Raw genomic sequence first — 11,358 nt, forward strand, 5'->3', positions numbered from 1 at the left:
CTCCGCCTCTTGCACTGCACGTGCGGCTCAAAATAGTATGATGTAAATGTTGTCACTTCTTCCACAATATATGCGTTACAAATTGAAGCTTCAACACATGCCTTATTCTTCACTTTTTTCTTCAAATGATATAAGAACCTTGTTGCAATAGAAAGAAGTTTATCAGAACATAATAAATAATAAAGTATTTTGAAATTTATTTTGAAAATTTTTTTATCTCTTAAATGGATACATCCATCGAAATTGGACGGGACCTGCAACTTTGGCCTCATAAGGCAAGTGAACTAAGAGATGCTCCATTGAATCAAAAAACGATGGAGGAAATATCCTTTCTAAATTGCAAAGAATAATTAGAATGTCTTTCTCCAGTTTCTCCATGTGTGATGCTTTTAACACTGTTGAGCAAATATCATGAAGGAAATTACGTCGCAAAATTAGCGACGAAAAAAAATCCGTCGCTAACTCCGTCGCAAATTAGCAACGAATAATTTTTCGTCGCAAATTCCGTTGCAAATTAGTGACGGATTTTTTTCGTGGCAAATTCCGTCGCAAATTAGCGACGATATTTTTTTTCGTCGCAAATTAGCAACGGAAAAAGAATTCGTCGCAAATTTGCCACGAATTTTTTTTCATGGCAAATTCCGTCGCAAATTAGCCACAATTTTTTTTTCGTGGCAAATTCCGTCGCAAATTAGCGACGACATTTTTTTTCGTCGCAAATTAGCAACGGAAAAAAATTCGTCGCTAATTCCGTCGCAAATTAGCCACGGATTTTTTTTCGTGGCAAATTCTGTCGCAAATTTGCCATGGATTTTTTTTTGTCGCAAATTAGCCACGAAAAATTATTCGTCGCTAATTTCCGTGGCTAAATCCTTGTTTTTTTGTAGTGATGGTCAACCCACTCATTAAGCACCGAGGCACCCATTGGTTCGATCTCTCAAGATGCTGTTTGGTTTTATCAAGTGCAATTGCTTTTCAGAAGATACAATATTGAGTGTGCACAATGAGTATTGACATGTTGACAAGAGTCCTTGATGTTGATCTACTCTACTTGGTAAAACTCCAATTAATTCATGACGAGAGGATGACCTAATCAACTCTTGTTTTTGACAGAATTACTAGTTGTATTTGTAGAAAAACTAATTCCACTCAGATTATATTGACAAGAGGATAATCTGATCAATTCTCGATTAGACAAAATGTGTACATTATGTCTGTTAATTTTCACTATGGAAGGGATGGCAAAAAGAATTGTCTACCTAGCTGACAAACACAAATGCCTACCTTACTCAGTATCAAACATGTCGAATTTTCATATACTCCATCAAATATTTCGAATTTCGAGACCCATATCCTGTCGAGATGTAACTTCTTGCAATCATGTATCCGCAAAGATTTTAGTTTCTTGAAACTCGAAGCTGGATCAACCACCTCATCTAAAGATCTGCATCCTTTTATGCACAAGTCTTCCAATGATTCCAATCTTCCTTGAATCTTCACAAGATTGTGACATCGGCGTAGGTCAAGTTGTGTAAGCTTCTTCAAGTTTGATAAATTGGGCAATCTCTCAAGTAGAGGAAGTTCTCCTAGCTTTAACATCATCAAATTCTCCAAACCCGCAAAGCTTTTTATTTCAGTTAGTCCACAACAATACCGCAAGTGAAGTTCAGTGAGCTTCTTCAAGTTTGATGAATCAGGAAATCTCTTCAACAGCGGAATTTCTATGAGCTTCAAAGTTCTGAGATTCCCCAAGCTTTCAATGCTTTGGACGTCCATTAGATTGTGGCAGTGCCCCAAATGCAGTTCATTGAGCTTCTTCACGTTGAATAGATCGGGTAATCTCTTTAGTAGCGGAATTTTTATGAGCTTCAAAATTCTGAGACTCGCCAAGCCTTCAATGCTTTGAACATCAATTAAATTAGGGCAATGCACCAAATGCAGAATGACTATGTTCATCATAGAAAAATTGGTGATCTGAACTTCTATGGGAAAATGATGCCACGAAAGCGATCTCAACTTGGAAAGCACAAGCGTATTGTTTTGTAGATTGGCTGGGAAATCATTTGAAGGCCAGTTATGCTGGAAAATCCTCACTTCAGGGTATCTTTGATTAGATAGCCTCTCAACTTCTTCATTGGCAAAATAGTAGAGCAACTGAGGATCAAATTTTCGACAAAGAGCTTCAATTTTTTTGGTTCCCTGCGATAGTAAAACAAAAGGGCAAGTATATTATATTGAACAAGTATAATCGTCTTTCCGAACATGAAAGATAAATCTAAGCATTTGTATAACCAAAAAACAAGTTGTAACAGTAATAATGAGATAATAAACTAACTTCCCTTAAATATTATTGAGGAAACAATCACAGTGAAAAGGCATGAAATTGTCAGCTTGATGGGGATAAAGTTATTGAAATGCAAATTTACCTTCTTTTCCATCACCACGTCCAAACCTTCCTCATGGTTCCCCAACCGAGTCTGTTTTTTTCGTTCCTCATCACATTCTCGAAGAACAATGTTTCTACCAAGGCCTCTTAGCTGATCATGCATCCATAGCTCATTGTCTTTGCCGATTTTTATCAGAGACATTTTCTGAAGGACCTCAAGATCTACCTCTGGGAAGAGATTGGAATTTTTCCACGAGTGGAGTGCTATCCTTTGATCAGATCCAGCGAAAAGACAAGCTATATCAAGAAAGATATGCTTTTGCCAATCATCCAAGACATCATAACTTATTTTCAACTTTCGTTTTACTTCTTTGAGAGGAACTTGTTTCAACTTCTTTAATATCGCATCCCAATGATCTTTGCTTCTGCACGGAAGTAGTTTACCTATAGCCTCAAGAGCAAGAGGAAGACCTCCTGTACTTTTGACTACTTCTGTGGAGAAAGCAACATAGTCATCCGAAGGGTAATCTCTTCCAAAAGCATGTTTGCAAAAAAGTTGAAGCGATTGATCAAAGTCCATGCTCTTAAGCTCATATGGATAACAAAACTCAAGAACATCGACAATATCCCTGTTTCTACTAGTTATGATAATCCTACTTCCTAAACCGAGCAATGCAGGATTTCCTATTAGTGCATCCCACTGAGTCATTTGATCAACATCATCAAGTAGCACCAGAACCTTTTTATCGCGTAACCCATTTTTTATTATCTTCATTCCTTCCTCAACATTGCTAATGTTCAACAGCTGTGCTTTGAGAACATCAGAGATTAGTTGTTTCTGCAAACCTTTTATACCCTTTAGCTCTGACGTTTCCCTGATATTAGAAATGAAGCAACAAGCTTCAAAATGATGTGATAACCGATTGTAGATGATCTTGGCAAGAGTAGTCTTTCCTACACCCCCCATACCATGGATTCCGAGAATCCTTATATCCTCCGAATCACCACACATCATTGTATCGATTTCCTTAACATGATTTTCAAATCCGACCAAGCAGTCTATCACCAGCAGATGAGCTGTTTTCAACTCACCTATCACCTTCCGGACAATCTCGTCCGTCAGTTCTCCTTCACCTCTAATATAATGGAAGGAAAAGGGAAAACATAATTAGAAGAACAAGTTAATATTATGGAAACATTGCGCCAAAATGATAACGCAGAAAATGACATACCTGTCCTTCTTCGAATTGTCCCATCCATTTAGATTGGCAACATGGCGGAGAGCAGCTTTCCACTTATTGACGTTCTCGCCAAATTTCCTTTTATGCGAAAGAAAGGCTTCTTCATAAGACCCAATTTGATGACGGACCTCCGCCGGAGTAACGCCATAAAAAATGGGCATAACCTTCTGTCTGCTTGTTTTACTACACTCCACCATTTGGACCAACTCATCAAGACACCATTTACTAGAGGCGTAGCCCTTGGAAAAGATGGGAATTGCAATTTTTGATTGGCTGATAGCTTTGAGCAACTCAGGACCAAACTCCTCTCCAACTCGGAGCTCTTCATCGTCCTTGAACGTGTGGATTCTAGCACCTAACAACCGGGTATAGAGGACATTTGTAATGCCTGAGCGAGTATCTGGCCCCCTAAAACTCAGGAAAACATCGTAGTCATATCCAAATGACATGGAGGTTGATGATGGTGAGCCGTCCTGCTGGTATAGTTTTTCCTGTTTCGGCAGCATCATATCAGGGAATTGCGCTGAGTTGGAGACACCTGCAGCAGCAGCTAATACACTGCCATTATTGACAGCCGATGAGGATGCTGAGTCACTGACAGAAGTTACCTCCATGTTTGTTTCTGTCACAGCTGCTATTCCTTCCCACCTCACAGATTCTGTGTTCTCACCTGTTTTATAAAAAACGTTGAGCAATAATGGCCATAAAGAGAATTCAGGCAATTGCAGAATGCGAAGGTGAAGAAAATGAACCTGTGAGATCGGACAGTGAGTATGACTGACCATTCCCTTCCACATTCGTGCCATATTGCTGATCCAACTCAATACTTGGTGAAGTGTAGGGTGATTTTGTGGCTAATTCAAAACTTCCAAAAGATCCCTCAAGAGCTGAATGAATTGGACTTTTTGAAAGCAAAGGTGACATTGGCGGAGTTCCTGAAACAAGCAAGTTAGAAGAAGCGGCGTGACGAAGAAGATCGAATGAGACTTTTTTGACATTGCTCAATGATCATTACGTGCGTAAGATTTCCGTGGTAAGACAGTATTCAAACACTGCATCCACATCCAAATATGTCAATCATTATGTGCATAAGATTTCCGTACAAATATAGATGAAGCTAACAGGAGACATCTATCATCAAGTGTGTCCTTCCATTGGGCTCTGTATAAACTTGACAGACTATGAAATGAATCTACTTCTTGAGGTAAAATGAAGTATTCATGCAAGATAGCTTCCAAATTACGTCTGATGACTTGCTACGCTGTCAAAAGTTGTTTAGAAACTAAACCGAAGAAATAAGCTCATAAACTTCCAGAAAAGAGTGACTAGGAAAGGTTCTTGTAAGTATGAAACCTATGTATAGCAAATCATTTCCATAGACGTGCAGCGTGATTGATATTTCCAGAGAAATGATGAATCAACTAATGAAATGATCCCCTGAACTAGAAGGATAAGCACCTCATGAGAATCTTCTGCAGATAAACCTATTGAATGCTTATGACCTTTCACCGGCAAGTTCATTTGGGCATGGAGAAATATGCAATATATGACTAGACAGTGGCACCCGCAAGAGCCTCTGTGATTAATAAGGAAGCAATCACAGAAAGTCATGAGAATCTTCTGCAGATAAACCTATTGAATGCTTATGACCTTTCACCGGCAAGTTCATTTGGGCATGGAGAAATATGCAATATATGACTAGACAGTGGCACCCGCAAGAGCCTTTGTGATTAATAAGGAAGCAATCACAGAAAGTGCTTGTAGCTAATTAGCTCCATCGAAGAATACTTCTTTCTACTTCTAGGCTTTCCAGCCTTTCAAAACAAATAGCATCCATTTGTATCTTAAAAAGTCTTGGTGAATGGTTCATGCGCCTTCTTAAGTTAACCATCCATTTGATGAATGGTTAAGAATCTTAACCAAGTGAAGCGGGCCCATTGAGAAGAGACCCTCCCCCCTCTCTCTACCCGTTTACGATGTGGGCCTTTCTTATCCTGCTGAAAAAGCTTCCAAGACAGCTAGTATTTCAAGGCTATGGTCTTTAAGGCTGAGCACCGGACTGACCTACTCTAATTTCGGATTAATCTCCATAGTCTGATAGCTTAGCAATCATTAATTATTTACGGGTCTTCGTCTCCTCAATGAGGCTTGAACTGAAGTCTTCTTATCAAAGTTGAGCCCCAATTGTTAAAGCTGGAGCTCAAATCTCGCAGCTCCAACTCTAGCAATGAGTTGGCGGGGGACAGCGTCAAATTGGAGGCTTGGGGGCTGGAGAATTTTTATGAAAAGGTATACATGTAATATCTATCTTAGCTTTGTAGGCCCTGGACTACTATTAATATTGGTGCGATCTCTCGTGTAAAAATTCTTGTATCTTCTTCTCCGATTTCTCTTTTAAGTTTCTCGTTCCTTATAACCGGTAGAAGAGCCTTGATTCAACAGAATAGTGGAAGCGACAAAGATGTACGAAAGGGATGTAAAGATTCATCGATTCATTAGCTAGGATTTTGGATACCATAAGATGTAGATCAAGGATCTGCAGTATTAGAGGAACCCGTATCAGCCTCTATCGGGAGATAAACGATGAAGCAAGAAGACCAGGAATTGTTAGATCGGCCCTAAGCATGATTCATCTCACATGGACTAGAACGTTGCCTTCAACCTTGCCAACGAGAAGATGAACATGGATATGATAGGGGCTTCATCCAACATGCACGAGAATCCCTTTGCATCAAACGAGGTATATCCGGTACTTCGTCGGTTCAATATGAAGCTGGACGAACGTGGTTCGATGACAGATCACATCAACAAATCCAATGTGTTTACAACTCAGTTGAGTTAGATGGAAATGAACTTCAATAACAACGCAAAAGCTTTCATTTTGTTATTTTTCTACCTAAAAGTTGGAGCCCAACTGTGTTTGCGGTGAGTAGTTTTTCTAGTCAAAGCTTCAGGAGATCCAAAATTTAATTCTCATCGAAGACAATCGTAAAAATAGACAGGTGAATCTTTGACCACTGCCTTGTGTACTAAAGGTAGAGGGAGAAGCTTTCAACGAGATTAAAACCACAATCATGATAGATTGAAGTCTAGAGAGGAAGTAAATCCAGATCTCATGGTGCTAGAATTGCGAAAAGAAGGGACCTTAAATAAGATTGCAAAACTCCAAAGAAGAAGAAAAATCAGAATCGGGTTGCGAATCAAGAGGAGTAATCTGTGAATGCAACTATTGAACAGACGTTTGTCCAAGATGTCCTAATTTTGAGAGTTGACAGTCCAATTGAGTCTTAGATTCTAGACTGAGAGACTGAGGGGTGTCATTTTACTCAACTCCGTGCGAAGAATTAATCCAAAATTTTGTTGTAGAAGAGTTTGGAAAGGTCTATCTTGCTGAGGATGAACCTTTGACTATTCTAGGGAAGGATGAGATTCCCATAAAGACTACCAATAGTTCTTAATGGAAGTTGCATGATTTCATATATGTTCCTAGCCTTATGAGAAATTTGATGTCCACAGGTCAATTAGACAACACAAGATACAGACCTACTTTTCTAGATGGCTCATGGAAGATTGTTGAAAATATGGTTGCAGCATAGGGAACAAAATTGGAAACACTGTACATGACCAAAAGCAAAAGATAAATAATAGCAATTACTAACTCAGAAGCTGATTCCAAACTATAGCACCATAGGGGTGGACACACGAGGAAAAAGGGATAGGGGTGTTAGCATCAAATGGAAAATTTGCTAATTTCGAGTTCGTAAATATTGATCTATGTTAGGATTACGTTCTGGGTAAGTAGGAACATGTTAGCATTTTTGAAGACCGGAAGAGAATCAAAGAAAGGAAAGTTAGAGTTGATGCATACAAATGTCTAGGGGCCAGTTTATGCATTCCCTTAGAGGCTTACAGTACTACGTCACATTCATTGACGACTCCACCAGGAAACTATGAGCTTATTTTCTGAAAAATATATCTGTTGTGTTTACTACTCTTAAGACGTGAAAAGCTGAAGTGGAGAATGAGACCAGTTTAAAATTAAATGTCTAAAGTGACAATGGTGGTGTGTATGATAACAGGGTGTTCAAGAAGTTTTGTACATAGAATGAAATCATGATAACTAGAACAGTTCCCAACGGGTTATGGCAAAACAGAGCTGAGAAAATGAACTAAACTCTACATGAGAATGCAAGAAATATGAGGATACATGTTGAGCAGATGCAGTTAACACGGCAGCATCCTGATCAATATAGGACCTTCGGTTCCACTATATTTCAAGCTACTAGAAAAAGAATGGACTGGAAAGAAAGTAAATCTCTAGCATCTGAAACTTTTTGGTTCTATTTAATAAGTGCACATTGATTCTGAAAATGTAGACAAGCTCGATGCAAAGGTCAAAAAATGTTTTATCGTTGGATATGGTTCTGATTATTTTGGCTATCGGTATTTGGAACTAATGATGTTACATTCAATGAAAACATGATGTACAATGACAAATCTGTGGTAGAATCTAGTGTGAGGAAACAAACAGAGGAGACCAGAAAGATTCAATTGAGGGGGTTTCTAAGAATATTCTGGTTAAGAATTATGAAATTGTTTGTTGTAGACTCTGATCAAGAATCAGAACAAGAACCACCTTCATCTGAACCCACTTTAAGAAGACTTAGTAGAACTTTTAAACTTGTACAGAGGTATTCTCCATAATTGCACATTGTTTTTTACTACAAACCGGAATACTATTGAAAAGCAATGTAGGTTAAAGATTCTGTCAAGTGGGAGTTGGCAATGAAGGTTAGAATATCTTTCACCAGCTATGGATTGTTAGGTAATGCATGTGTTGACTTTCTGAATGAGCTCTACTTTTCAATAGGTAACTCCCAGCGGTCACAGAAGTTGTGGCCTGTGGTACAATTTAATCGTTGCCTGGTACATGAGTTTCCGCTGACTGATACTAGAAGTGGACTCATAATTGGCAGACAAAGTTAATCAAAAATGATTGCAAGGGTACATGAAAAAATTTATTAGGCCGGCAATGCTTATGCCAGGTGGCTTGCTAATCAGCGTTTGTTGATAGGAGGCAATGAGTTCAGCTCAGTAGACCTCCAGTCAGATATTACTCTGCTTCTGCAGGAAACAGGCTGTTTCTTATCCTAGTCTATGACATCCATCCTTGATTTTTGTGGCCCTAGAGCCCCATTTCACCGCCCCCCCCCCCAAAAAAAAAAAAATACTAATGCTTTTGCAAAATTACTATGGTAACAGTATGCCACCAATGCTTTAGCAGAAGCATATCAGTAACCTAAACTGTTTGTTGCCAAACGAAACAGGCTTCCTGTTAATTCTCCCATTGTTGAAGTACCTTTGTCCCAAGAGAAGGTAAATCGTAGTATACAAAAGTAGAGGCAATTAATACCAGCTCAATGAATCCAGAACACTAAAGCTAAAGAAAGTAGGTAGAAAACAGTACCCTGCCAATGTTGCACTCTCAATCAAGAGACCAATATTGAATATTTAAAAAACTTACCATAAACTCTTTCAGAAACTTCCAGAACCCCATCTGGTGGTTTCCTGCAAAAAGTATCTACTGGGTGAGGTCCATCGTTCACCGAGATTAAATCAAATTTCTTTAAGTCAAGCATCTTGAAAGAGCTAGAGTAGCACCCACATCGTGAAGGGAAATCCAGAAGTCATCCCAGTTCGATCTATCCAAGATGATTGACACAATTTTTTTTTTTTTGTGGATTGTTACACGTACCTTTGGGCTAGGGGAAGCTTTGTGTCATTGATTCATTTATTTTGGGTGGAGCCTTCTCTTATTGCATGAAAGATTGTTCGTAGGTAGTTACCCTCACTAGTTCTTCCTACTATACAAGTAACCAATGGCCTGAAACTCCTTACTGTTCTTAATTGCATCAAAGATGCGAAACTCGCATGTTTCTATCCCTCCTTCCCCGCTCCTCTTCTTTAGTTTGATATTGACTTCCTCAGCAATTAACTTGTCTATGGCAAACGTGGAAAAGATTAAATTGATCTTATTTTGCTAAACGCAGTCGTGATGTATTAAGGCAACGAAGCTTTTCTGCCAGTCTCTAAATCAACTCACCGAGTATAGATATCATTGTTCACCTCCCTGAATTGGTTGAGCTGCGAGTCCCTGTCTACCTGTGCACTAGGAATAAGCCCAGAAGATGTATCCTTGGTCCCTTCGCTGACCTTGTCGGGCAGTGAGTCCCCATCTCGCTGTCCCCCAGGGCTACACAGCTCCTCGATCTTCCTCCGTACTTCAGACATCTGAGGGCGCTCATGCGAATTCGGGGATACACAATGGATCGCCACCCCGAAGAGCTCAATCATCTCCTTAATGAAACTCCCGAGCGCCTCATCAAAAATTCCAGTAATGGACTCCTCATCAGGCAAGGACTGGACCCACCAAGCAAGATCTGCACCTTTCTTAATTGGGAGCTGGGTGGGAAGCTTCCCGGTCAGGAGCTCCAGAAGTAACAACCCGAACTTGTACACATCCGCCATTGTTGAGTCGGCCGCACCCACCAGGGCAGAACTTCTGAGGGGGGCGATGCCGTAATCGGAGACCCGGACCTCGTAGGACGGCGTGAGGAGGACGTTGGATGACTTGATTCTCCCGTGGAGGATATTGGGACGACGTTGGGCGTGTAGGTGCTCGATGGCCCGGGCAGCTCCGAGGGCAATCGAAAGCCTGACTTCCCAGCTCAGGGGAGTCCTTCCGGATCCTCTGGATCCATGCAATTGGCTCGACAGGCTTCCCAGGGGCATGTAATCGTAAAAGAGCAACTTCTCTTCTTTGCTGTAGTAGTAACCCCTCAGAGGGACCAGGTTCTCATGGTCCATCGCTGCGAGAGCTACGACCTTGTCCCGGAAATCCTCGGCCGACAAGACCACATGGTTGAGCCTCTTCACGACCACCGTGGTCCCATCGTCCAGGTGTGCCTTGTAAGTCGTCCCGACCGTCCCTCTCCCCAATACCTCCGCACTGGCCCTAAAAAGATCCTCAAGATCGAACCACTTCGCGGGGTTCGCCAACAACACCAGCACTTTTCTTTCTGGCTTAGGCTCTTGCGGCTTGTTCCGTGTCGCACTTTCTTGCGGAGCCCTAAGAAGATCCTTAAGATCCAACCACTTGTTGGGGTTCCCCGACAACCCCAGTGCACTTTCTTCCGGCTCAGGCTCTTGCGGCTTGTTCTGGGTCTCATTTTTCTCCGATATTGATTTACTGCTGCTCTTCCTGTTGCGAATCCTTCGCCACAGGTTGTCCATCGCGTTACTTCTTATTTAATGAAGGCAAATTGCAAAGCACACGTTTGATTTGGCTCTGGATTCACCACCCAAGCGCAATAGCTCTCTTCATTCTTCTTCCCCGCTTTTTGGTTTGGTTCTCCTTCTTGTCATTTGATCTTCCCATTTTCTTCATTTATTGTCGGGAGTTCAACGGCAAAGTGCTACCACAAGTCAACGTCCATTACTTGGGCACGAAGATAGAGGAGTAATGCGAAAACAAAATTTAGGATACTTTGTTTCGCTGTAAACTTTGTATATTTTATAAAAGGTTTATATTACGAAAAATTTCAAATCGGTAAACTTATGATAATTTTATCCTAAATTAATTTTTTAATTATCAAAAACCTCAAACTGGTACATATGTGATAAATTTAACCTCCTCTAGTTTTCGTTAAATTTTACTGTCAAATTACTAAG

The 11,358-nt window shown here is 40.4% G+C and overlaps 1 protein-coding gene across 1 annotated transcript; it reads right to left on the reverse strand.

Annotated features, from left to right (window-relative positions):
* Positions 1-1,176: 1,176 nt before the first annotated feature.
* Positions 1,177-11,045, reverse strand: LOC115684372 (disease resistance protein L6-like). Its single transcript, XM_056318672.1, has 6 exons — positions 9,731-11,045; positions 9,152-9,195; positions 4,380-4,562; positions 3,619-4,297; positions 2,427-3,522; positions 1,177-2,199 (listed from the first exon to the last, which is right to left on the reverse strand). Exons 1-6 carry the CDS (start codon positions 10,918-10,920, stop codon positions 1,228-1,230), a joined length of 4,164 nt encoding a protein of 1,387 aa, XP_056174647.1. The 5' UTR covers positions 10,921-11,045; the 3' UTR covers positions 1,177-1,227.
* Between the last annotated feature and the right edge of the window lie 313 nt (positions 11,046-11,358).

Source organism: Syzygium oleosum, unplaced genomic scaffold (assembly GCF_021117445.2).
Source record: "Syzygium oleosum isolate NSW1041296 unplaced genomic scaffold, Sole_v2.1 Sole_v2.16, whole genome shotgun sequence".
Classification (NCBI taxonomy): domain Eukaryota; kingdom Viridiplantae; phylum Streptophyta; class Magnoliopsida; order Myrtales; family Myrtaceae; genus Syzygium; species Syzygium oleosum.